This window comes from Oryctolagus cuniculus, chromosome 15, assembly GCF_964237555.1.
Source record: "Oryctolagus cuniculus chromosome 15, mOryCun1.1, whole genome shotgun sequence".
Lineage (NCBI taxonomy): Eukaryota > Metazoa > Chordata > Mammalia > Lagomorpha > Leporidae > Oryctolagus > Oryctolagus cuniculus.
In genome coordinates this window covers 66,445,366-66,472,695 of record NC_091446.1, presented here as the reverse complement: position 1 = coordinate 66,472,695, position 27,330 = coordinate 66,445,366, and the positions used below count along the sequence as shown (strand labels likewise).

General features: G+C 50.0%; 1 protein-coding gene and 1 long non-coding RNA gene across 19 annotated transcripts in view; one reads left to right on the top strand and one right to left on the bottom strand.

Moving 5' to 3' along the window:
- LRMDA (leucine rich melanocyte differentiation associated) overlaps positions 1 to 20,586 on the bottom strand; it is a 1,127,870-nt gene extending 1,107,284 nt beyond the window's left edge. For all 18 annotated transcript variants that reach the window (XR_011382445.1, XR_011382447.1, XM_070057885.1 and 15 more), the window contains exons 1-2: positions 20,449 to 20,586; positions 12,680 to 12,780 (exon numbers count right to left, since the gene is read on the bottom strand). Coding sequence is in view for 16 of the 18 variants with exons in the window: in XM_070057885.1 (XP_069913986.1) it covers positions 12,680 to 12,780; positions 20,449 to 20,478 (131 nt within the window). In the remaining 2 variants the exon portion in view is untranslated. The remainder of the gene's footprint in view (positions 1 to 12,679; positions 12,781 to 20,448) is intronic.
- Positions 20,581 to 24,623, top strand: LOC138845384 (uncharacterized). The gene is made up of 2 exons (XR_011382449.1): positions 20,581 to 20,682; positions 21,151 to 24,623. It is a non-coding gene; the product is annotated as an uncharacterized lncRNA (long non-coding RNA).
- The last annotated feature ends 2,707 nt before the right edge of the window (positions 24,624 to 27,330 follow it).

Genomic DNA, 27,330 nt, shown 5'->3' with positions numbered 1-27,330 from the left:
TTCTATTTGCTCTGCATTAACATGTTACATTTATTGATCAAGGGCCTGTTCGGCAGCCTCAGCAGGGCACTGAGCTCTCCATGCCTACGGGGCTTTGATGTCCTGGTGACACCGAGCCCGAATAATGCACATACTAAATGGATTTAATGCAGAAATGTGTTTGGGCCTGACAGTTACATTAATAACAGCCCCTCACACTGATAAATATGCAATTGCTACTATTAAGAGTTACCCAATTATGGGGAAAATATTTCTCTACCTTATAAATAAATCCATCAAGGAGAAAAAAAGTTTTAACAATAGCGCATTTTCTTAAAACACTTCTCCAGCTGCAGAGAATGGGCTGGGGAGGGGGCGGCGTGAACCCCCCTCCCCGCTTCTGCTCTCCCCTCCCTACCAATTGTTTTTAATAAGCCTTGCTTTATCTCAAGAATGGTTTGGAGATTTTTTTCTCCTTTTAAACCTCCTTTGTTGGTCTTCCCTGTTCTACGCGGCTCTTATTTCTTTAGAACCAGAGAAAAAGCAGACACCCGGGAGACTAAAAAATTGGGTTCTGTGTAAACTCAGAGAGGAGCTGAGGGGAGGGGGTGCAGAGGTGGGGGCATGGAGCTGATCTCCATAATGAGGGGTCTGGGGGAGGAGCTTTTGTTGTTTCTACTCTAAAGGAAACCTGAACATGTGTGCGCGTCTCTCATTTAAGACCGAAGTGACCTTGTGCTGCGGCAGTGATGGGAGTGGGGGTGCCGAGGGGAAGAGAAAGCAGCTGGGTTTGGAAGGGCTCTTTCATTAGAAAGGACTTGGCCACGGAGAGTTTGTAGTTCCAACATCGACGCAGAAAGCATCTCATCATCAAGGAGTAGGGAGAAGCTAACATCCCCAACAAACGGTCCCTGAGGATAACCAAGAGCTTGGGGTATGCACACAGGTGAGTCCCCATGCAAACACACACACACATACACACACACACACACACAGTGTCTCATCTTCCCACCCCAGACTCAGGACGCAGCTTGCACTTATCTGTCGCAGCTGGGACAACAAACTGTTGCCACAGCAATCTCCGAGCATGTCTCCCCGCCCCTGTGACCTTTGATGTGAGCCATACCTCAAAGCCCCAGGGGAGAAGAAAGAGGAAGAGGAGTTCTCCAGGATTCTCCCAACCCAGCCTCCAAGCTGGCCCAAGCCTCAGCCAACACCCCTGACCAGACAGGCTTCGGAGAAACAGGAGAGAGAAGGAATGCAACAGAAAGGAGTCCAGGCCCCCCGGGTTTCAGACATTCAGCTGCAGGAGTGACTCAGACCCAGCTCTGGTGACTCCTCCAGGCTTTCAGAAGAGAAGAGAAAACTTTTCTCCTCCACAAGGAGACAAAGGCTTGGAAGTGGCTGCCCATCTCCTGATAAAAAGCAAGCAACAATTTATACCATGAAAAGCAGCTTAGAATAACCATAAAGCTGCAGTCAGACCACTGGGGACACAGAATTCCAGCTCTGCCATTTAACCACATGGGTGGTCCCAAGCAAAGCACTGGGCTCCTCCGGGCCTCAGTTGTCTGGTCTGTAAAGTGTGAGTAGTAACAGTTGCATTCTCGGAATGCTGCTGGAAGCACCGAGATAGCACACATCAAGGGCCCTACCCAGCCTGGCACGTTCTCACGGCTGGGTAACACGGACTATTATTGACTAGTAAAAAAAGGTACGCTTGACCACTGATGTCACTTGTCAGACTCTGGGTCCCTGGACTCTGGGCGCCTCTCAAGGGCTTAGCGGCAAGACTGCTTTACTGTGACATTCATGAAAAGAATCACACTTGGGGCCGGCACTGTGGCGCAGTGGGTAAACCCGCCATCTACACCACCAGCATCCCATATGAGCACCAACTGCTCCACTCCCCATCCAGTTCCCTATCAATGACCTGGGAAAGCAGTGCGCAATGGTCCAAGTACTTGGGCCCCTGCACCCAAGTGGGAGACCCCAAAGAAGCTCCTGGCTTTAGATCGACCCAGCTCCAGCCTTTGCAGCCATTTGGGGAGTGAACCAGCAGATGGAAGATCTCCCTCCCTCTCTCTCTCTCTCTCTCTCTCTCTCTGTAATTCTACCTTTCAAATAAATATATAAATCTTAAAAGAAAGAAAGAACCATGCCGCCAGCTGTCCCCAGCAGGACTCCAGCGGCCTTCCTCCACAAGATGCCAATGGCACGTGAGAAGTAGGAATCATTCACCCAAGTCTGTCCCCCTGCCCTGCAAGACAGGTAGCTGAAGCTGGATCAGAAGCAGAGAAGCCTGGACTTGAACTGGCACTCCGGTGGGGGTTGTCAGTGTCAAAAGCAGCAGTGTAAACCGCTGTGCCACAACACCAGAGCTTAGGAATTTCATATCCTAGGGGCAGGTCCTATAGGAAATAGGGAGACAATGGAAGCACTTTCCAACTTCCACTGCAACACAGGGATCAGCATCAGCATCTCTGAGCCAGTGAACCCCTGGACGGCCTCTCAGCCCCTTAGCATCCCTGATAGCCCATCACTCCCTAGCCCACTCTGACCCCACTTTTTCTGACCAAAGAGTGGAAGTGCAGGAAGTCAGGAGGAGTCAGGCAGGGAAGAGGAGTGCACAGGTAGCACCCTCGCCCTGCCTGCCACCTGCTCCTTAGCACTCTGCCTTCTCACATTTGGCCCCACTGTCTGAGGTGGTTTTACAGTCACAAAGGTCAGTACCATAAGGAAAAGGAATCAAAGTCTTGCTAGTGATGTATTAAATGTTACCTTTCAGGTCATTTCCCACTTGGCCTTTTGATTGCAATGGTCAATGATATTTTTGAAACAAAAAAAAAATTTCATTATTTTTTTAGCACCAGCTCAGAGAGAACCTTGCCTCCTGGGAATCACTCAGGATTTTTCAACAGTCTGGAGCCACACTGAGGTTTCAGCAACACTTCCCCTTCCCACGGTCTCTCTCCCCAGCCATCAGAGCTGTTCCTCTCCAGGCTGCTGCCACCCCAGTATCCGTGTGCTCCCCAGGTCAAGACCACTGCATTTGGGGCGAGAAAACAAGGACAAACAAGGCCCTTGGCTGCCAAGACAGTGTTTAACAAAGACCCGCTGCCAATAAGAACTGCCCTTTGAGCTGCTCTCCTAAAAGTCTGGTGAGCAATCTTCTCTCTCATCCAGGTCCACTGGCACATGACCCGATGTGCCCAGCTAGCTGGCAGGAAGGACAATACCTATGAGCACAGTGGGTTTGGCCTATGGACTATTAGGGATGGTTGGAAAGCTAAGATACTCACATTAGTTGGGATAGTCAAGGTTATGCTGAAGTAACAAACAATCCCCAAGTCTATGACAAAGTCTACATCCAGCAGGTAAATACAGGTAACAGTGAGGTACTGTGTATTTCAAAAAAAGAAGAAGAAGAAGAAATTAACTTGAGTGCTTTTGCCACAAATGATAAATATTTGAAGAGATGGATATGCTTACCCTGATCTGAACATCATACAATGTACACACAGATCGGGACGTGGCATCATACTCCACAAAGATGTATGACTTAAATGTGCCTATTTAAGATACTTTTTTTTTTATTAGGAAAAAAGTCTATGCTTAAAATAGAACACAACGAGTTTTTCTCATTTGCAGTCAAAATCCAAGACTGCTGGTAAAAGGAATGGAAGAGAAAGTGGTGAATGGTGCACTGGCTTCTGCCCAGAGGGTACCCCAGAGGGTGGAGAGATTGCAAACTCCATGTGTGGAAGGAGAAGAAAGCCAGCCTGTCTGTGCAGAGCTCCAGAGACAACCAGAAAGGCAAACGAACCCAGAGAGGGTCAGGACTGGGGTCCTGGCCCCACCAGCCCTCTGCTCTCAACACCTCACTGCAGACCTACACGTGTCAGATCATACGGCAGGCGTATGACACCTGGCCCTGGACACTTCTGTGACTAGTCCAAGGCCAGTTAAAAACCCAGTGAGGGACAGAAGCAGGATTTCAACCAGGATGTCCTAACCCCAAAGCCTTGGTTCCTTTCATCCACACTGCCCATCTTCCCAACTGAGCAGGAAGTCCACAGGCCCAGATCTGCACAGTGGCTGATCACAGAGACACAGGATGTGTGGTGCGCCTGTCCTCAAAGCAGCTTTACAGTGTGTGGGTGACCCCTCACTGCCTGCAGCTGGGGGTAAGACAGAGCCACTCTTTCTTTTCTGGAACTGCATCCTCCCCAGCCTTTGTCCTCATCCTGGCCAAAGCCAAAGAAGCAACAAGCACGCTCCCATCTACGGATTTTTTTCCTAAGCAATTCCCCATCCAGGGCATCTATCACAGTGATGTTAAATAAGATACGACTGCAAATAATTTAATTTTTAAAACGTAAGCTTCCTGTTGCCATAGATCAATTAAACCATCTTGCTTTTATTGCCAGATTGACATGGGCATATTTATCACTGTTTGCCAGGGGAGCTCTGTTCTGCTGTGTTCTACAAGCTGAGCAGGCGGCGGCTCACACCACCCAGGGCCCCAGGGGGAGAGGGATGGAGCCACCAGAAAGCACTCTCCCCTGCCCCAATCAGGGGAGGGAAAACTGAACTTTGAATAGTTTATTTAAAAACTCTCTTTGTGGCTGGCACCATGGCTCACTTGGCTAATCCTCCGCCTGCGGCGCCGGCACCCCAGGTTCTAATCCCGGTTGGGGGCACCGGTTCTGTCCTGGTTGCCCCTCTTCCAGTCCAGCTCTCTGCTGCGACCCGGGAGGGCAGTGGAGGATGGCCCAAGTCCTTGGGCCCTGCACTTGCATGGGAGACCAGGAGAAACACTTGGCTCCTGGCTTCAGATTGGCACAGTGCTGGCTATAGTGGCCATTAGGGGAGTGAACCAATGGAAAGAAGACCTTTCTCTCTCTCTCTTACTATCTATAACCCTACCTGTCAAATAAAAAAATAAATAAAAATAAATAAATGCTGAGATGGCATTTGGTCAATTTCAACATCCATAAAAAAAAAAAAAAAAAAAAAAAAAAAAACTTGGAAGATGACCCAAGTGCTTGAACCCCTGTACCCGTGTGGAACACCCAGATGAAGCTCCTGATTTTGGCCTGGACCAGAACTGTTTGTTGCAGCCATTTGGAAGTGGATGGAAGATTCTCTCTCTCTCTCTTTGTTTCCCTCTATCTTCAAAATAAATAAATCTGGGGGTGGGGAGGACTCTCTTTGCCTTGAGCAGATCAAACAACTGACATTGGCTAAAACACACATTCTCTTTACTAACCAGCAAAGTCAGAACCATTTTTTTTTATTATTTTACAGGTAGAGTTATAGACAGTGAGAGAGACAGAGAGAAAGGTCTTCCTTCCGTTGGTTCACTCCTAAATGGCCACTATGGCCAGCGCTACACCTATCTGAAGCTAGGAGCAAGGTACTTCTTCCTGGTCTCCCATGCAGGTGCAGGGGCCCAAGCACTTGAGCCATCCTCCACTGCCCTCCCGGGCCACAGCAAAGAGTTGGACTGAAAGAGGAGCAACCGGGACTAGAACCCGGCACCCATATGGGATGCTGGTGCTGCAGGCAGAGGATTAACCTAGTGAGCCACGGCACTGGCCCCAGCAAAGTCAAAACATGAACAAGGTCAAGGAAGAATTTGGAACTCCAGGTGCTCACGAAGATGTGTCATTCTTGGGCTCTTCTTTATGTTCCTAATGTCATATTTATGAGAATCATGCAAATAAATTTACAAAGGACAAATTTTAGACAATGAACATTCACAGACTCTTGATCACAGAAATTTATACAACCTCTCCAGAGGGCAATATGACATCTGTCCCTGGTAATTTCTGTCTCTAGGGTTAGTCCAAAGCAACTCATCACAGACATACTCCTCAACAAATGTTCTAAGGGTATCTGTAATAAGAGTTAATTATAACATCAAAAATTGGATCAAACAGGATGTATCCCTAAAGGCAAGGATGTTCAATATCCCTAAATCAATAAATACGATTACCACACTTACAAAATGAAGGACAAAAATCAGATGAGCATTTCAATAGGTGAAGAAAAAGTATTTGACAAAATGCAACATCTCTTCATGATAAAAAATCAAGCTAGGTATGAAAAGGCCACATATGAGAAGCCCATAGATAATGTCACAATGAACGCTGGGGAGTTTTAAGTTTGTCCTTTCAGATCAAGGACAAGGTAAGGGTGCCACCCTCACCTCTTCCACCCAACATGACACTAGAAGTCCTAGCCAGAGCAACTAGGCAAGACAAAGAAATAAAAGGCATCTGAACTGAAAAGACAAAGTAAAACCATCTCTATTTGCAGACGACATGATCTTATGCATAAAAAACCATAACCACTCTACCAAAAAATAAAACCATTAGAACTCATCAATTCAACAAATTTAAAGGATATAAAATCAACTTGTAAAATCAGCTGTGATTCTATATACTAATAAACTATCCAAGAAGAAAGGAAACAGTTCCATTTATAGAAGCATTCCCATAAAAACTTAGAAATAAATTTAACCAGAGATGAAAGATCTGTAAACTGCTGAAAGAAAACGAGAAAGACACAACAGGCAAATATCTCAAGTTCACAGATCTGAATAATTAATGTTCAGTGTTCACACTATATAAAGCAATCAACAGATTCAATGCAATCACTATCAAAATTCCAATAGCAATGGCATTTTTTTTTTCACATAAATAGTAAACAGCAAAAAACACTCCTAAAATTCATTTGGAACCACAAAAGATACTAAACAGCCAAAACAGTCTCTTAAGATTTTTTTTATCTGAAAGAGTTACAGAGAGAGGGAGAGGCAGATAGATCTTCCATCTGCTGGTTCACTCCCCAAGTGGCCACAATGGCCAGAGCTAGGCTATTCCGAAGCCAGGAGTCAGGAGCTTCTTCCAGGTCTCCCACATGGGTGCAGGGGCCCGAGGACTTGGGCCGTCTTCTGCTGTTTTTCCAGGCACTTTAGCAGGGAGCTGGATTGGAAGTGGAGCAGGCAGAACTCAAACCAGTGCCCAGATGGGATGCAAGCAGTTTATCCACTTCACCAAAGAACCAGCCCCCAGCCAAATCAATTTTGAGCAGGAACAACAAAGCTGAAAGCATCACACTTTCTGATTTCAAAATCTACTACAAAACTACAGTTATCCAGATAGTCTGATAATGGCACCAAAAATAGATACATAGACCAAGAGAATAAAAGCCCAGAAATAAGTCCACAAATTTACAAGCAAATGATCTTTGAAAAAGGTGCCAAGAACACACAATGGGAAGAGAACAATCTCTCTGATAATGTTGGGCAAACTGGATCTCCACAAGCAGAAGAATAAAATTGGACCTTCATCTCACATCATGTACAAAAGTCACCCCAAAATGGACTCATGAGCTAAACGTATGACACGGAACTGTAAAACAACTCGAAGAAAAAAGTTTCTTAACATTATAAGCAGTTAAGCAAGGTCAGTTTTTTGGGGTTGGTCAGTTTGGAGTCTTATCCAAAAGCACAGGCTATAAAACCAAAAATAGACAGATGGGTTACATCAAATTTCTGCACAGCAAGGGAAACTATCAACAGAATAAAGATAGACTGAAAGAAAATAGTTCCAAGCTGTAAGAGTTACTATCTGGTGCTGCCGCTGTGGCGTAGTGATGGGTAAAGCTGCTACCTGCAGTGCATCCCATAGGGGCATCAATTCGAGTCCAAGCTGCTCCACTTCGGATTCAGCTCTCTGCTATGGCCTGGGAAAGCAGTGGAAGATGGCCCAAGTCCTTGGACCTCCGCACCCACATGGGAGACCTGGAAGAAGCTCCTGGCTCCTGGCTTCTGATCAGCCCAGCTCCAGCCATTGTGGTCATTTGGGATGGAAGACCTTTCTCTCTGTCTCTCCCTCTCTGTATCTGTAATTCTGCCTCTCAAAAAAATAAAAATCTTAAAAAAAAAAAAAAAACTAAACTAAAAATGGAACTGTCATGGGATCCAGCAATCCCACTACTGGCAATTTCTCTAAAGGAAATGAAATCAGTACAACCAGAGACATCTGCATTCCTGTGTCCACTGCAGCACAATTCACAATAGCCAAGGCATGGACTCCCACTAAGTGGCCCCAAGCTTTTGTCTTTTTTTTTTTTTTTTTTTTTTTTGACAGGCAGAGTGGACAGTGAGAGAGACAGAGAGAAAGGTCTTCCTTTACCGTTGGTTCACCCCCCAATGGCTGCTGTGGCCGGCGCGCTGCGGCTGGTACAGGTGCACCGCACTTGTGGACTTGTGGGGAGCAACCCGGACTGGACTGAGTTACTGGAATTAAGACTTATTCTATGCATCTGCTCTCCCACAATATGGCGCTGGGAGAGGAGAAAACAGCTTCTACGCAGCTGCCTCCAGTTCAGCCAATAAATTGTAGGACTTGCTCCTGATTGGAGAGCAGCGTACTCGGCGTGTGGGCAGCCGAGTTAGGATTGGCAGAGGAGGACTATAAAGGAGGAGAGAGACGGCATGCACCAGGAACATCTAAGGGGAACATCTGAGGGAACACCTGTGCAGCCCCCGAGAGAGCCGGCCGGCGGTGTGCCGCTCCCCTGCGGAAGTGGGGAATGTGGCCAGGGGGAACTGCCCTTCCACGGAGGTGGAAGGGATAGTAGCCAACCCGGGAAGAACCAGCAGCAAGCCCGGGGAGGGCCGAGCAGATGAAAGAACAGCGCAGGGTCCTGTGTCGTTCCTCCACGAAGACGGGGAGCGACATAATGGTGCCGTGACTCGGATATGAAGCCTAGGCAGGACTTAGTGTCGTTCCTCCATGAAGAGGGGGAGCGACACGCACTGATCTGAAGGTAGGAGCCAGGTGCTTTCTCCTGGTCTCCCATGAGGGTGCAGGGCCCAAGCACTTGGGCCATCCTCCACTGCCTTTCTGGGCCACAGCAAAGAGCTGGACTGGAAGAGGAACAACTGAGACAGAATCCGGCGCCCCAACCGGGACTAGAACCCGGGGTGCTGGCGCCGCAGGCAGAGGATTAACCTATTGAGCCACAGCGCTGGCCTCTTTTGTCTTTTTGATGATAACATTCTACCAGGTGTGAAGTGATATCTCCATGTGGTTTTAATTGATTTCCCTCATCATCAGTGATGTGAATATTTTAACAACATGGATGAGCCCAGAGGATATTGGACTAAGAGAAATAAGCTAGCCACAAACACTACATGGCTTTTGGTAAATAAAATCCCAAAATTGAAATCATAGACACAGAGACCAGAAGCATCATTGCCGGGGGCAGGAGAGACAGGGCAATGGGGGAAGTGTTGGTACAAGGGTCCAAAGGTACAGTTGTACAGGATAAAGAACTTCTGGAACTGCAAGGTAGAGTGTCGTGACTGCTGCTCATTACATGACATGGAAAACTGCTGGGAGGCCCGGCTCTGTGGCAGAGCAGATAAAGCCACCGCCTGCAATGCTGGCATCCCATGTGAGTGCTAGTTCTAGTCCTGGCTGCTCCTCTTCCAATCCAGCTCTCTTCTATGGCCTGGAAAGCCAGTGTAGGATGGCTCAAGAGACTTGGGCCCCTGTACCCCCATGGGAAAACCAGGGAAGGCTCATGGTTCCTGGCTTCAGATTGGCCCAGCTCTGGCCATTGTGGCCTTTTGGGGAGTTAAACAGTGGATGGAAGACCTTTGTCTCTCCCTCTCTCTGTCTGTGGCTCTACCTCTCAAATAAATAAATAAAATCTTAAAAAAAAAAAAACTGCTAGGATCAGATTTTAAATATTCTCAACACCGTATGATACTGTGGATATGTGAGCCATTTCACTATTATGTGTACTAAAACATTACTTTGTACACCATAAATACATACAAAATGGGAGACCCAGAAGAAGCTCCTGGATCGTGGCTTCAGCCTGGCCCAGCTCTAGCCATTTTGGCCACTGGAGGAGTGACCCAGTGGATGGAATCTCTCTCCCTCCCCCTCCCCCAACTCCACCTTTCAAGTAAATAAATCTTTAAAAAATAATAATAAAGAATCCCTTGCCTAAAACACAAATGGACTCCACCAATCTTACAACCTGAGGGGCTAGCAGCATTTTTATTCGAGGGTACTATGAAGAGAAAGCCTGCAAAAAGTTCCAGAGAGGAGAGGGTTAACTTTCTATACATAACAAAGCATGAAGAATGCTGTGTTTCTGAGAGCATTGAGAGAGAGAGAGAGAGAGAGAGAGAGAGAGAGAGAGAGGGAGGGAGGGAGGGAAAGTGACCTGGAGAGGAGAGAAAAGGGCTGGGAGAGGCCCTTGGTCACCACGTACAGGAGAACTGACCTTAATGAGAGGCCAGGCCAAGGACGAGTCCTCTGCCAGGAGGGAGAACCCCAGACAAGAGCCCAGAGATGGTTGGAGCACAGAGTTGTGGTGAGTGTCATGCAGGGCAGACTACTGCCCATTCCGCTACCCCCAAAATTCCAGGGGAACAGTGAGGGGAGCCCAGAGATAAACCATCCATGGAATACGAGGCTCAGACTCAACCATGTCATTGGGATTCACGAGCCCTGACACTGGCCAGCCCAGGGCACCTGCTACCCACCTAATTCTTTGGAAGGTAAGTTGATGACAATGTCTCTCTTCTCTTCTCCTTGCTCACCCCCTCTCCACTTAGTTTTTAAAGGGGAATCAGCTAAACAACTACAACATCTTAGATTTTTGTGCCAGCTGAAGGCAAAGATGGAGACCAGAGCCCGGGGAAGCTGGGATCTTCCTGCGCACCCAAGAGAAACGGCGCTGCCTCCTTCATCCTGATTAGGTAAGAAGGTCAACAATGACCCCACCCGAGGGTTACCCAAGTCCGCTTTGTTCCACGCTTCACAGAGCCCCCCTCTCCTCCACGGCTCCTACCTGCCTGGACTGGGCAGGTCCCTCCTGGAGGCCAACACATGGAATGCAACACAGACAACAGCAGCTCCTGCCCACAAATGCCAACACCTGCCACTCACTCTTTCGCTCTCCTCCCAACAAGGGAAAATACACGTCTCAACAGTGCTCCGTCCTAATCCACTTCAGCACCTGACAGTCCCCAGATACATGTGGAGAGAAAAAGGCCAGAGATAAAGGCTTAGAGCCAGGAGCCCCTTGTCCGTCCACACATACACACACACACACACACCCTGACGTCCATCCCCTTCTCTGCCAAGGCAGGCAGCACATCTGGGTAGGACAGAGATGTCTCTGTCTCCCAGACCTCACAGCACATCCCCATGACCTATGCCCACTGAGGAAGGTGGGCACCCTCTCACCTCCTCCCGGGGCCCAGCCTCCCCCAAGCCACACCAGGCCCCCACCAGCCACTCACAAGGCAACCACCACCAACAGGGACCCGGCACATGGGACGAAGCCCCACCACGTCCAGGCAAAGGAACCCTGCTCCCGCATCCATGCAGGGGAATTTTGTGAGGCCTGAACCCACTTCAGGCACAGGGTTCTCCTGGAGTGGGAGACTGAAACCCTTCACTTCTCCAGGGTCAGCCTTTCTGGGCGTGGCTTCCTCTCACACGGTGCACGCTTCACGGCTGTTAGGCTTCCATAGCTCCCCAGAAGCACACCATGCCTCTGCGGATCAGGCAGAGAACAGGTTCAGGTGCCCGCTCTTCCCTCCACAGCTGACAGAAAGCCTTCCTGGAGGTGAGGCGGGCCCGAGCCGCTCAGCACCGGCCTGCCAGGGAAGTTCGGCTTAGACTGACCCTCCCCTCCACCTGCTGTGTCTTGTGCATTTTCCTCAAGATATACTTCATTCCCAAGGACGCTGACTCACATTGGGAGAGAAGACAACTCCAGCGAGACTCAGGCTCCAATCGCAAATCAGCCCGTCCCACTCTGAGGACAGTGCCCATAGGAGGAGGGCGCTTCAGGGAGAGCCCTGAATGGAGCCAGCGAGTCTGGAGGAAGTCATCACCCACCTCCACGCTCATCTACCTGCAAGACACCTGCTCCCCAAGTGCCACCACTTCCCGCCTGAGCCCTCAAAGCAGTTGCAGTCCTTACACCTTTGGGAAGAAACGAAACGTCCGTATTCCCTGCTGGAATAATACACAAGGTCACACTTCCCACTCTCCAAGGCTGCAACAGTTGCTGGACAATTTCCCTCCATCCCTCCCTCCCACCCACCCACACTACACCAAGAGTGTTCGAGTTCCTTTGAAACACCATCTGGGAGAAATCATCATCATCACAAATATGTAAAGCTCCAATTCACGAAAAGGAGAAAGAAGGAAAACACACACATCGACATATCCTACCTGTGACTCGGCAAACGCCTTGAGACACCGTGCTATCCAAAACACCTAAACACCACCCCCCAAAACATTCTCGCGGGCTCCATCTCATCCCTTGCCCAAGAGTTCTCACTTGGCTGCATAATGACCGGGCAGGAAAGCAAAGAACAAGGTGAAATACAAGGAAGGCGCTCTCGCAGGGACACATGGGACGGGCGGGATGTTTGCCCCCAGAGTGTAGTTCAGGAATCATGGGAGGCAGAGTCGGACGGGGTGGGGGTGGGGGTGGGGGTGCAGTCTACACATCTTAGGGCCCTGCACGGAAGAAAAGAACACCCTACACAAAGCTGGAAGGTGTGACTTTGATCTGCCAGCCCTCAGTGAGTAGGGCGTGGCCAGGGCCTCCCAGGTCAGGCCCGAGCCTCAAGAAGGTGACATACCGCAGGAGGTTAAAACTCAGGTCCAGCCTTTTGGCGAAATGTCCGCAGTCCCGGCCAAGGTGCTCTGGAATTTCTTTGCAGTCCTGGCCTATGTAGGACACCTGGAAACCAAACAGAACAGAAACAATGGGGCGAGCGGAAATCTCCCAGCTGCTCACGAGCCTGTCATTGATCCGATGATTGCTTCCGCAACTTGAAACGCGTGCTCCTCACACGCCCCAAGGCCACATTTGTGACTGTTTTCCTGGTCAAGTCAGCTGTGGGGGCTCCAGGGACTCCCCCAACGGCGCCCCTTTCCTGATGCCATTACCACGATGGAGACTAATCCTGGCACAATGGAAATTGGACTAAAATTGGCCAGAGTCAGGTGTCCAAAAGAACATCCCACATTAGAGCATATTGATATAATCATAACAATCAGCCTCTCACTCAGGAAGGGACTGGGGTCTCCCAACAGCTGCCCCTCTGGCTCTCCCCCTCCCTCCTCTCCCCTGGCCCCCTCCCAAATGCCCTATTAGGCACATTACCTCATAAAAGACACTGTAGATGCACTCAGCAACACTCAGGCTGCAGGGGACTGGGACAAATAAGGCTGGACATGAACACCTCCCCAGGCTGCCAGTCCCACCTTTTCACCTCCGTGTATAAAAATCCCTCCATGGCACCTTACTTCCTTTTATTTGTTGGTTGCTTTGTTTACATGCCTCGCTTGTGCCCAAATACAGAAAGACAGGACAGAAATGCAATCCTAGGACTTCTGACCATGAGGTCAGAACCAACTATCTGGTTTTTAGAATCCATTTTCACGACTAATTCCCAGACCCATCAAACAAGTCCACAGGCCAGAGCGGGCCAGTAGGTCATAACACATAATACTTCCCTCAAGTACACCATGCCCTGCCCCCAGGGACAAACTCAGGCCCACTGGCTGGCTACAGCCTGGATCCTGCCTCCCTACACGTTCACTCTCCCATGCAAAGATGTCTTGGCAACAATGAGACACTCTCCGGAGGGTTTTGTTTTCTAACGGCAAAGGAGTGTGGTGGCCATCTCACATCCTCAGATACAAAGTTGAACCATAGGAACTGCCTATATCAGCCGTTTTTAGAACTAGAAAACACAACTTCTGTATGATCCAACTTCATAAAAGCCACACTGTACCCTAGCATCCCCCATTTCTCTAGTCATCTCTCAACCCCTCTCCAATGGGGACCAACTGTGGAAAACACAACATCCAGTACTCACTCTCTTTCCATTCAAGCCCTTCAGTAACTTCATACCAGGAGGAGAGAAAGTGGGGAGAAGGGACAGAAAAATAGCTGACTCCAAAAAAATAATTTTGACTCAGGATGATACAAGCTAAAAAATAAAGGGCTCCGAGTTCAATCTACCCACCTCTCCCCTTTCTGCATGGGACTCATCCTTCTTCACAGATCCTTCGATAATAAATTAAGTTCCGCTTCCAAGCGGAGATGAAAATCCTACACCAAGGAGAGATTGGGGATCTAGGGCCCTCATCAATCTAGGGACTTCGATTTCCCACAGGATATCCACTCAGTCAGCAGCTTCTGGAGTGCAAGTTCACACTGACCCTTGAGGCCATGGTCTCATGGGGAAAGCCATCCTGTGCACCCAGACCTGCACCCCACTTAGTACCTATCACCACTCAAGACCTCTGTAATATGTACAGCAGAGCAGCTGAGCTCCCAGGAGGAGCACCGGAGAGAAGGAGAAGGACTTTTACTCCCCTGTTTCTTCTGCCTGTTTCCCTTTTAGAGCAAACAGCAGCACCGAGGAAAGCTGTCACTAGGGATATGCAGAAGAATCCCAGCTTGTGAGACTCCCACTGGCGCGTTTTATCACAGTGGTAGCAACACAACGTGTTCCCATTCCACAGAGATAAAGAGCAAGTCTCCAAGATTTAGCATGCAAACCAACTTAACAGGATATGTGCATGCCTGGACCACTCGAGGGGAAGCTTTCCAAGATGTCAGTTAAGCTAACAGGGCTGCAAGACTGGAAAAGCCTTACAGGCAGCAAGAAGACATTGCCTGACTTTGCAGTCACCACTCACAACAAGCAGAGAGAATCATGTAAGAGGTGCTTCTTGGGGCAGGCATTTGGTGCAGCACTTGGAACGCCCACATCCCTGGAGTGTCTGAGTTCAAGTCCTGGCCCCATTTCTCATTCCAGCTTCCTGATAATGCACACCCCAGGCGGCAGCAGGTGATGACTCAAGAAGTTGGATCTTTGTCACCCACATGGGAAACCCAGATTGAGTTCCAGGTTCCTGGCTTCTGTCTGGCCAAACTCTGACTGTATAGACATCTGGGAAATGAGTCACCAAATGGAAGATGAATTCTGTCTGTGTGACTCTACAGGTTTGTCTGCCTAGATGTTACCTCCTGAGATGTCAGAAAGTTACTTAGAACACAGGATCACCTGACGTAAGAGGGAAGGCTAAGGGCCAGCACTGTGACGTAGCAGGTAAAGCCACTGCCTGCAACACTGGCATCCCATATGGGTGCCCATTCACGTCCTGGATGCTTCTCTTCTGATCCAGGTCCCTGCTAATGTACCTAGAAAAAGCAGCAGAGGACGGCCCAAGTGCTTGTGCCCCTGCACCAATGTGGGAGATCCAGAAGAAGCTCCTGGCTTCAATCTGGCCCAGTTCTGGCCATTGCAGCCAATTGGGGAGTAAACCAGTGGATGGAAGATTTCTCTCTCTCCTCTGTCTCTCCTCTCTGTCACTCTGCATTTCAAATAAATAGATAAATATTTTAAAAAACAAAAGGTAAGGCCTGACAACCCAGACCAAAAATAATTTGCTTCTTCAGTTCAGAGATGAACAGATCTTTAAAAAGCACAGAAGAGTACATCCAGAACTAGGAGTCATCACATTCACTCAATTATATTGGTTTATATATTTATATATAACTGTGTACCCAGTTATATGTATATATTTATATATAATTATACTGGTTTGTATATAAATTTGAAATGATGAATAATGTTTTGAATTTTTCATTTTCCTACTCTATACAATTTGTGCCAGAAGACCTCCACCCTATGTGGATAACAGGAAGGAATGTCACAAGGCAGATGACAATACATCAAGTTACAGACCCCAGCAAAATGGAACAGCAGGGAGAGAAGTGATAATATCTGGGAAGGTTCCCCAACCATGCACAAAATTCAGCCCTGCCGGAAAGAAGCCCCAGAAAAGAGCCAAACTGTGCATGACTCCTGCTGTCTCTTTCTAGTTGCAACAATGTGTCTCCCAGGGCATTTCTGGACATGATAGGATTGTCAAGAGTCAGAATGAGGGGAGATTATAGTGTGATGCCTGTCCAGGTGAGAGATTCTTGATATTATCTTTGCAGCACTGGAAGCACTGTGAAAATAAAAACAGCCCTAGGTACAAGTTCAAGTCCTTGTGCTGCTGCTACTGGCTGTGTTACGCCAGATGAGTCACAGCCTCTTGGAGCCTATTTCCTCTTTTATAAACTAATATAATACAAACTGCCACCAGAAGTAATGAAAACAGTGCAACCACTAATGTTTATTAAGTGTCTACCATTATGCCTGTTATCTAGTCAATCCTTAGGGAACAACCCCCCAAGTCATCTATGCTGGGGATAAGATGACAGATGAAAAGCACACTACCCTTGACACCAAGCAGTCTCCTGGCAAATAGTTGTTCAACCAGACCAACACCCCTCTGGCAGGGACCTGTTAGTCTGATGGCATGGGTTTTGTTTGTTTCTTCCCATTTTATTTGAAAGGCAGAGAGAGAGAGAAGTCATCCATCCACTGGCTGACTCCCCAAATACCCTCAACAGCAGGGGCTGGGGCCAGGGTGAAACCAGGAGCCTGGAACTCCAGGTCTCCCACATGGATGACAGGGATCCAAGTACTTGAGACATCACCTGCTGCCTCCAAGGGCACTCCTTAGCAGGATACTGGATCTGAAGCAGAGCTGGGATTCAAACCATGCATTCCAACATGGAATGCATCTTAATTGCTGCACCAAAGGCCCACCCCTGATGTTTCTTTTTTTTTTTTTTAAGATTGTATTTATTTATTTGAGAGAGAGAGATTTACAGAGAGAGACAGAGAGAAAGGTCTTCCATCTGCTGGTTCACTCCCCAAATGGCCGTAACAGCCAAAGCTGAGCTGATTCAAAACCAGGAGCCAGGTCTCCCAAGAGGGTGCAGGGGTCCAAGCACTTGGGCTTCCACTGCTTTCCGAGGCCATTAGCAGAAACCTAGATCAGAAGAGCAGCAGCCGGAACATGAACCGGCACCCACATGGGATGCCAGCGCTGCAGGCGGAGGCTTAGCCTACTACACCACAAACACTAGCCCTGTGATGTTTCTTAAGAACAAGAATTCAGGGCCCAAATTTCAGTTTTGCATTTGCATCTACAATTATGACAGTGCCATTACTTTAACTGTCATAAGCTATTGGAGAAAGATGACTGTGGTCTTAATGTCGAATAGAAATGACACATTTTTCAAGGCATAGAAACCCAACAAAGACATGTTGAAAGTGAAAGACTTTTACAGAGAAAAGTGAACTTTTAAAAAGCCTGTACCATCCCCTAGGGTGAGAGAGCTCTGGGAACCCAGCTCTGCAGCCATCAGCCCACCGGGGCCTGCAAAATAGCCCTGGCACTTTAGCAAATCATCACCACCCACCTCATTAAATGGCTGGTTTTCATTTTATTAACTTTCTCTTAGCACTTAAACCATTCTCTTATTGAAATGTATAGATCTCTAAATATGAGAAAGTTACATGTGGTTTTATATAAATGAATTTTAGTAAAACCATAACAAAGTAATATCAACACTATGGGAACTATGAGGGTATCAAAAAAATTTGTGGCAAAGCAAAATTATATGATAGGTTTATTGTGACGCAAATAAAATGAGATCCATGCACAGTCTTTTTTTTTTTTACAAAATTTATTTATTTATTTCAAACTCAGAGAAGTCAGTTATAGACAGAGAGGAAGACAAAGAGACAGAGATCTTCCTTCCACTGATGCACTCCCCAGATGACCGCAACAGCCAGCACTGGGCCAGGCTGAAGCCAGGAGACTCAACCAGGCCTCCCACATAGGTGGCAGTGGCCTAAACCCTTGGGCCATCTTCCACTGCTTTTCCCAGGCTATTAGCAGGGAGCTGGATTGGAAGTGGAGCAGCTGGGACACACCCTTTTAGAAAGCTGACGTTGCAGGCAGCGGCTTTACCTGCTATGCCATAATGCCAGCCCCCATCTGTAGTCTTTTAATGATACACTTTCCGTGAACTCTTTGAGGATCCCTTGTTTGCCTGTATTTTTTTTTTTTTTTTCAATTTGCAGCAAGGGCTGGTGTTGCAGAGCAGCAGGTTAAGCCACCACCTACAACACTAGCATCGTTTATGAGAACTGGTTCGAGTCCCAACTGTTCCACTTCTGAGTCTGCGTCCTGGTAATGCACCTGGGAAAGCAGTGAAAGACAACCTAAGTCCCTGGGCCCAACACCAAGCAGGAGACCTGGAAAGAGGTCTCCTGGCTCCTGGCTTCTGCCTGAACCAGCCCAGCTGTTGCTGCCACTTGGGGAGTGAAATCAGCTGATGGAAGATCTCTCTACTTCTCCCTCTCTCTAACTCTGCCCTTCAAATAAATAAAGATTTTTTTTTAATTGCACCAAATTGGGGCTGGCACTGCAGCATAGCAGGTGAAGCTGCCGCCTGCAGTGCCAGCATCCCATATGGGTGCCAGTTCCAGACCCCAGCTGCTCCACTTCTGATCCAACTCTCTGCTGTGGCCTGGATAGCAGAAAAAGGCCCAAGTCCTTGGGCCCCTGCACCCACGTGGGAGACCTGGAAGAAGCTCCTGACTCCTGGCTTCAGACCAGCACAGCTCTGGCCATCGCAGTCAGCTGGGGAGTGAACCAGCAGATGGAAGAACTTTCTCTCTCTCGGCCTCTCCCTCTTTCTCTGTGTAACTCTGACAATCAAATAAATAAATGAATCTTTAAAAATTTCACCAAATTAAACTTATCTTTTAGTCCTATTCCCAAGAACTTTTAAGTCACCTTTAAGAAGGATCCACCAAAGTTTGAAAAGTGCCCAGCTACACACCTTCAAGGTGCTGCCTCTATTAATGACTGCCATTATAAACTGCCTGGGGCAGAACTAATACCCTAATCCCACACGCCCAGTTGAGGAAATGGGGCATTAACACCCCAGAGGCAGTTTCCCAATCTGCAGGCTTAGCTCCTCCCCAGGCAGCTCTGTCTTCTTAATACAGTCCCCAAGATGCCACAGTGTCACACCAGTGACTGCTCTGGGGCTGCTTAGAGCAGGAAAAATCAAGTCCGGGAAGAAAAGACAAGGGACTTCTCAGCTCCATGGTCAGGTGCTCCATGAACTTGAAAGAAGCTACACGCAGAGAATGCTGGGTCTGAAAATGCCAAGACTGGAGGTCTTCGGGAGAGAACCCTCCTTCTTAAACAGAGGCCCTTTGCCCAGCCCTTCCCACTACCTCCTAGGAGCCCCTTCTTCCTGCTAGCTGATAAACAGCCCATCATTGTCAACCTCTCCTGGACACCCCTGGCCTGCCTGCTTCTTCAGCTCCCTTCCCACAGCCAGCATTCTGAGGCAACCACACTGTTCAAAGGAGGTGCAGAGACAACGCAAGGGTGGATTTCCAATCATACCAGACACAGCGCTTAGTAGGTACTCAATAACTACGCGAAACTGAAGACCTAACAAGAACCCCAGGGGCAAAGCATAACACAAACGGGCAGCGGCCAATTCGACAGAATGCACATTTGGCCCTCACTGTACCCATCCAAGTTGCACAACTCCTGTAAGGCTAAAGGGCAATCATTCCCTTCAGCCCAAAGTAATCTCAAAATCCAACTGAGCCTGACAACCCCAGGGAGAGCCTTGAGATTCACAACTATTTCTCCAGGGTGTGAGGGGCAGGCTGGAAGTAGGAGGGCTGGCCTGGATCAGAGAGCGTCGAAGACGGCCAAGACAGAGACGGCTTTTCCAGCAGGTAAAAGCCTTCTGGTCTCAGCCTGGCAGAGTTCATCCCTCCAGCTCCGACTAGAAACACCTGAGACTTGACCGCTCGACCAAAGGCATGTGTGGCTGGACTCCATCACCCAGGGCTGAAATGCCAGTGTTCAGGTTACCCACAGACACCTGCTGGAGAAACCAGCTGCTCAGCACTGCAGCCCTCCACCAGCCTGAGGGGAAGTCCAACCACACCCCCCCGCCCCCCTCCCATGCACTGAGTTTCACTGTAACTTCGATGGCCCTGGGCACGTTTCACGACTCCTTCATTAAAATAAAAGTAAATATATAAGTGAATTAACTTGTTAGTTTCTATTTTACAACTGCATTGGTACAGGCATACTGCTATATATTAAAACTTTGACGGTAACTAAAAGTCCCTAAACTTCACATGACGAAGGAAACTCAAACACTCTGTGGGCCACCAGCATTGGGCCTGACCCGGCCTGTCCAGTGAGATGCTAGGGGCAGAAGGAGGTGGAGCGCGGGAGGACCTTGGCAGGCACTGACACAGGGTGTGCCAAGCCCCAAACGGGATCCGTCCTCACCCAACGAGCGCAGACCTGGGCACTTGGCAGCACCTGCAGCCGCAGCCCGAAGCGGAGGCTGGGGCGCTGTGTAAGTCCGGGTGGTCCCCCCCCCCCGCCCCAGCGCACTGTACCCCGGGCGGGGACCCGGGCGCCCAGACGGACTTACTTGAGTTCCACTGACCACGAGCCCGGCCATGGTGACCAGGACGTGGCGGGCAGGCGCGCAGCACTGCAGGCGGGCGGGGCGGGCGGCGGGACGCTGAGTCCGGGCTCGCAGTTCCGCACTGGGCAGTGGTCAGCTGACCCGGCGGAAGCCCGAGGCGCTGCCGGGCGCTCGGACCGTGGAGGGGCTGCTCGCAGTCTCCGCAGCTGCAGCGGCTTGGTCCGGCCTCCAGCGCAGGTGAGCCCCAGCCCCGTCCCGCGCGCTGCGCCAGGTGGCCCGCCGCGCGCGCAGCCCCGCGCCCCGACGGCGTGGCGCCACTTCTCGCCTGCTCTTCTCTCCCGTACCCTGGGGCATCCCACGACCCCTTCGCTCTTTGGCGGGGGAGGGAAGGTCCTCCAAAACGCCAAGCCCAGAAGTTTCTGTATTGCGTTAGTCGGGGTTGGGGGGGGGGGGGACTCTTATCGGGTGCCCCATCTGAGCCGTTAGCCCGGGGGCATGACGAGCTGCCGGGCTTTTCCTCAGTTTCACAACGTGGGTTACATAACTGCCGGAGGAGCTGCGGGAACCCGGACCCCCGCTTCCACAGCCTGGGTAGGGGGCGGGGACCGGACTCCGGGCGCGGCGGAGTTTCCGTTTGTGGAAAGGGTAGGGGGGTGGTTGAATTTCCCAATAAATATAAATAACTGCTAGCTCCGCTAATTCCAGGCCCCATCGTGTCCCTGAGGCCTCCCCCCAGAATGACAGTAGTAAACCCTGGGGAAGGAGAACTGGACGTGAGCCGCACACTGGAGGTTTCTCTTCGCCATCTCCTCAGAGGGAGAAGGTATGCAGGAGGGCCAAAGTCATCGCTGGGGTCAGCCTGGCATGCGCGTGCGCGCACACACACTCTTCCCCCTCGCCAGCAGTGGCACAGAGGTGGCCACTGCTGCCCCTTGTGTGAAGGAATCGGGCTCAGCGGGCAGGTAACCCTAAGCTCATGCTGGTTCTTACCTGGGAGGGTCCAGACTCCTTCCCTGCCAATTCTTGCTTTGCTGCCTCCACTCCCTGGATGCACAAAGCTACCGCCAGATACTGGTTGGCTGGCACTGCCGAAGCTCAGAGGAAGGCCAGGTGTCCCTGGTGTAGGGGCAGGAAGGTTCCATACCGTTCCCTCAGCCATCCTAGGAGTCCCAGCTGGAGCCAGCGTTGTGGCATAGCGGGTAAAGCCGCCACCCTCGATTCCCGCATCCCAAATGGGCGCTAGTTCCAGCTGCTCCACTGCCGGTCCAGCCCCTTGACAGTGTGCCTGGGAAAGCAGCAGCAGATGTCCCAAGTCCCTGGGCCCCTGCACCCATGTCGGGGACCCAGAAGAAGCTCCTGCCTTACCTGGCTCAGTCCCAGTTGTTGTGGCTATGTGGGGAGTGAACCAGGGATAGATCTCTGGGTCTCTCCTCTCTCTGTGACTCTGACTTTCAAATAAATAAATCTTTTTAGTGTAGGTTTTGCCATTCACCATTTTTTAAAGATTTATTTATGTGGGAGACAGAGTTACAGAGAGAGAGAGAGAGGTCTTACTGCTGATTCACTCCCCAGATGGCCACAGTGGTCGTAGCTAGGCTGATCTAAAGCCAGGAGCTTCATTCCCTGTCTCCCGAGTAGGTGCAGAAGCCCAAGCACTTGGGCCATCTTCCACTGTTTTCCCAGGTGCATTCATAGGGAGCTGGATCAGAAATGGAGCAGCTGGGTCTTGAACCAGCACCCATATGGGATGCTGGCACCACAGGCAGAGACTCAACCTACTACACCACAGTGCTGACCCCAATAAATCAATCTTAAAAAGATCCTACAGCATAGCATGTTGAAAGGAGAAACACAGAATATATTTATTTAATCAAACTTTTGTATGGCCTGAGAGCCTTCAGAAATGAAGACCCCTGGCAAACTGTTCTTGCACACAGGTTGGATGAAGAGTGGACAGCCATGCAGACGTGTGGTGGGACTTCATGCTAACAGACCACCAGTCCACATTCCTCTTGGTCTCTGTAGCATTCCTTGCTTGTGGGTCTGAGGCAGGAACCTTCCAGAACAAGGGTCTTAGCCCTCATATCAAAGTGGGTCCAAGAATTTCTTTGTGTGTCCAGTCCCTACAGAGAAAGGTGTGGGCAGGTTAGAGACACAGTCCTGGGTTTATGGCTTACTTTGTGGAGTAGGGGTTCTAGTTTTTATGGTTTACCTTGGGGAAGAGGAATGCTGGTTTCTGTGACTCACTTCACAGGGAAAGAGAGGGGTGGGTGATGGGGGAGCAGGAGATGTTCAGAGAGAGATTTTGCTTTTGAGGTTGTTTCTGAAGCCTTCTGGTCTCCTTTGGTTCAAAGTACTCAGCATGAAGGCCAGCAATGCTAGCGTCGCATATAACAGCACAAGATCGGCTGCTCCACTTCCAATCCAGCTCCCTACTAATGTGCCCAGGAAAGCAGCAAAGATGGCCCAGCACTTAGGCCTCTGCCATCCACATGGGAGCCCCAGTGGAGTTTCAGGTTCCTGGCTTCTGGCTGGCCCAGCCCTGACCACTGTAGCCATTTGGGGAGCAAACCAATGGATAGATCTTGGGGCCAGCACTGTGGCATAGTGGGTGAAGCCACCACCTGCAGTGCTGGCATCCCATATGGGTGCCAGTTTGAGTCCTGACTGCTCTACTTCTGACCCAGCTCTCTGCTGGGGCCTGGGAAAGCAGAAGATAGCCCAAGTCCTTGGCCCCTGACCCACGTGGGGGGACTCAGAAGAAGCTCCTGGCTCCTGGCTTTGGATCAGTGCAGCGCCAGCCATTGCAGTCAACTGGGGAGTGAACCAGTAGATGAAAGACCTCTCTCTCTCTCTCTCTCTCTCTCTCTCTCTGCTTTTCTTTCTCTCTGTGTGTAACTCTGACTTTCAAATAAAATAAATAAATCTTTAAAAAATTTTTCTGGATGTCACTCTTTCAAATAAATGAAAATAATTTTTTAACTACTCAGCATGCCAAAGTCCTGTACTTTGGGGTAGCATTTATTTCCTGAGCCCCCAACACTGGCTTCTTCACCCTGCTCCCTTCATACCAACAGGGATGGGCATCATTTAGAGAAGGGAAAACAGTCCTGGGCCAGACTCTCACACATGTCACAGGTGCAGTTACTCAGTAGGCCTGCAGAAAATGGCAGCCTCCCCCGCCTCCGTCCAGAGGCGCATGCACAGCGCTGCCGTTGTCCCTGGTCCCATAAACAGCACTGAGAAGCCCCTGGTTGGGCAGCTGCTGCTGATGACTGTGATCCTGGGGAAGTCTGCCTGCCCTGTCTCTGCCGAAAGCAGTGGACACAGCCAGCCGGAGCTGTAAGAATGCAGACTTCACTGTGTTTACTTTGCGGGGGTCCAGGAAATGCCGCAACAAAAGGTCCCGCAAAGCAGAAAGGATAGCTTAGCCTCCAGAGATAAGGGGATCACAGGGAGCCTTCCCACACTGTCCCCTTGTCTGTCTTTCCTGCCGGCAGAGAAGGAAGTGGGCTCGAGCCCTGCTGGGCGTGACACTCTGCCCTCCCCGGTCACCTCTCACTTGGGCCTTCCCAAAAGGGGCTTGACCCTTCTAGGAAGAGGACTGATGCAAGCAGGCCCAAACCCACACCAAATGGAAACTAGAGAGGGGGTTACGAGAGGGCATCTCCATACCCTGACCCCACACACAACCCTGCAACCCTTCCACTTCCTCCCTCCTCTGCCTGGCTTTACAGCAGCTGTCACTCTTGCTGGGCGGAGCCTCCTACTCGCTCCTGGTTCCACTGGGGGAGCACACCACAAAGGGCAGAGGATGATGAGGAATAATCCTGTGGGGAGATCACAAAGTTCAGGATCACACAGATTGAGATGAGCTTTCTGTTTGAAATGGACACTGATGACCAGAGGGAGCGACTCAAAGTCCTTGAGCAGAGGGGCTGCTGTTAATAAAATAGGATCAATGGGTGCCTTATAGGCAACACAGATTGATTTCCCAAGGTTCTGGAGGCCAGGAAGTCCAAAATCAAGGTGCATGCAGATTGTGATGTGTGATGAGGGCCCACTTTCTGCAGTGTTCTCATATGGTATAAATGGCCAACCAGCTCTCTGGGTCTCTATTTTAAGGGCACTAATCCCATTGATGAGGTCTCAGCCTCCCGACCTAATCACCTGTCAAATATAAAGGCCCAGATCCCATTCCTGAGGGGTCTTCATGACCTCCCACCTCCTAATACCATCACCTCCAGGGGGAGGCTTCCCACATACGAATGGGGGTCAGGGTTGGGGGTGAAAGGACACAAACATTCCAGCCAAGTAGTAGCAATGTCTTAACTGTCCTAGGGGAAGACCCCAGCGGAAGCAGAGTGGATTCACTTCTCCTTACTCTCTCACCTGAGGACTTGAGTCTTCTGAACCAGAAAAATGAAGAGGCGGCAGCAGCGGCAGCATTAGGGAGGCAAAGACAGGACAGGGGAAGGAGGGGGAAAAAGAATTTGTGTCCCTGAACTAAGGAAAATTGGAAGCAGGGAGAGGCACATTCTTTGCTTACTCATCACTTTCTTGAACAGAAAGGGAAATTAAATAGAAAGAGTGAAAACAAAGTTCTCCAGGCGAAACCACCGTGGGCCTGCCTTGGGGAGGGGAGGGAGCAGAAGAACTAAGCTAAGGCTGGCCCAGGAGGTGGGCAAGTGGCTCCTCTGGAATACAGGCAGTTACAAGGGTGACACAAGGCACACGTCTCCTCTGGCCTGCTTTTTTTTTAAAAGATTTATTTATTTACTTGAAAGGCAAAGTTAGAAAGAGAAAGAGAGAGAGAGGGATCTTCCATCGTTGGTTTCCTCCCCAAATACCCCAAAATGGCCAGGAGCTTCTTCTGGTCTCCCGTGAAGGTGCAGGAGCCCAAGCACTTGGACCATCTTCTGCTTCTTTCCCAGGCACATTAGCAGGGAGCTGGATTGGAAGCAGAGCAGCCGGGACAGGACCCAAATGGGACACCAGCGTCTCAGGCAGTGGCTTTGTTAGGAAAAGAGGTACAGGAGAGCTAGGCCACAACACTGGCCCCTGGGCTGCTTCTTAAACAAACTCTTTCTGCCCCTGCACAGGAGCCCTGAGGCACAAGGGAAGCTCACGGAGTCATCTGGTTCGTTCTCGGTCTGCTTACCCCCTTCCATGACCTGCCTCGAGCTTCCCCTACCCTGCCCCAGCTGACTTCCACGGCCCCTCTGTCCCAGCTTCTGAGGACCAGGCACTATTCTGGACACTCGGAGTCCACCCTCAAGAGACCACTGGAGGCGCTGTGTTGACACTGCCGCTGTGGTCCCATTTTCTGAACCGGAGGCAGGCGCCTCACCCAGTGTATACAAGTGCACTTGTCAGGACCACAAACGAGAAAGCTCAAATCAGACCTGGGCTCAAGGTCCTGGGCCTGTAAATTCTGGGGCCTGGGGAGCAGAGAGTGAGCGAAGGCTCAGCCCCTAGCACGGAGCCCTTCCTTGTCACCCTGCTGAAGGGGGCAGTATTTCATGGTTTCTGTCTCGGTCGTCATTGTTCCTTGGCAGAAAAAGCCCTTTCCCTTAGAATCCTTCCTCCATCACATTCCTGGGGACAAAAAGGAAGATCCTGTTTATTTCCAATCCAGGGAGTTGATTCTAGGGTCGGCCAGAACTGGCCAAACAGGAAGTGATTCCTTAAATCTTCCAACTCTAAACGTTGCCAGCTAAGAGAAGCACAGGGCCTCTCCACGAAGTTCTCTGGGCCTTCCCACCTGTCCTGAGCCTAATTTCACTGCAGCCTGGCCTCATTTCTCTCAGGCCCAGCACCCCGGGGGAGGGGAAGGATGGTGGCTGTAATTAATCATGCCCCAGCCTCCAGTTCACACTCACCCCATTCAGATTTCAAAGTTAAAAAAAAAAGCTGGATGTCTGCATATGAAACACTCTTTGTTGCTGAAACAGCGTGGTCTTAGCCTAAAAGAGGGAGCTGTGGGAGCGCACAGGAAAGAAGAGGCTTCCAGGACCTTCTCTGAACAAAATGAAGCTTTATTTATTTATTTATTTGACAGGCAGAGTGGACAGTGAGAGAGAGAGACAGAGAGAAAGGTCTTCCTTTTGCCAATGGTTCACCCTCCAATGGCCAGCGCACTGCGCTGATCCGAAGGCAGGAGCCAGGTGCTTCTCCTGGTCTCCCATGGGGTGCAGGGCCCAAGCACTTGGGCCATCCACCACTGCACTCCCAGGCCACAGCAGAGAGCTGGCCTGGAAGAGGGGCAACCGGGACAGAATCTGGCACCCCGACCGGGACTAGAACCCAGTGTGCCGGCGCAGCAAAGCGGAGGATTAGCCTAGTGAGCCACAGCGCCTGCCCCAAAATGAAGCTTTAAATACGTGTATTACAAGTGCTGGCACTGCGGCGTAATGGCTAAAAGTGCCACCTGCTCCACTTCCAACCCGGCTTCCTGCTAAGGCGAAAGTAGCAGAAAATGACCCTTGCCACCCACTTGGGAGACCTTGGCTTCCGGCCTGGCTCAGCTCTGGTAGCCGTTGTGGCCATCTGGGGAGTGAGCCAGCGGATGGAAGATCTGTCTGTCTCTGTCTCTCTGTAACCCTGCCTGTCAAATAAATAAATCTTTAAATACAAAAGGAAATCTGTGTGTTAAAAAATGCGTATACATACTCTCATAATGTCTGGTGTGAGCATCCATCCCACACAAGTGTGCTCATTATTATTTACTGCTCTAATTATTATTACTGTTATGATTAATTCTCTGGGTCTTAATAGGTTTTGTTGTTTCCCTATTAAAGGCAAACAGCAGGGGGTATGGAAGGAGTAGGTTGGGAGGCGGTGGGAGTGGGAAGGAGGCTTCTCTTTTCATTCTCTTTCTTCTGT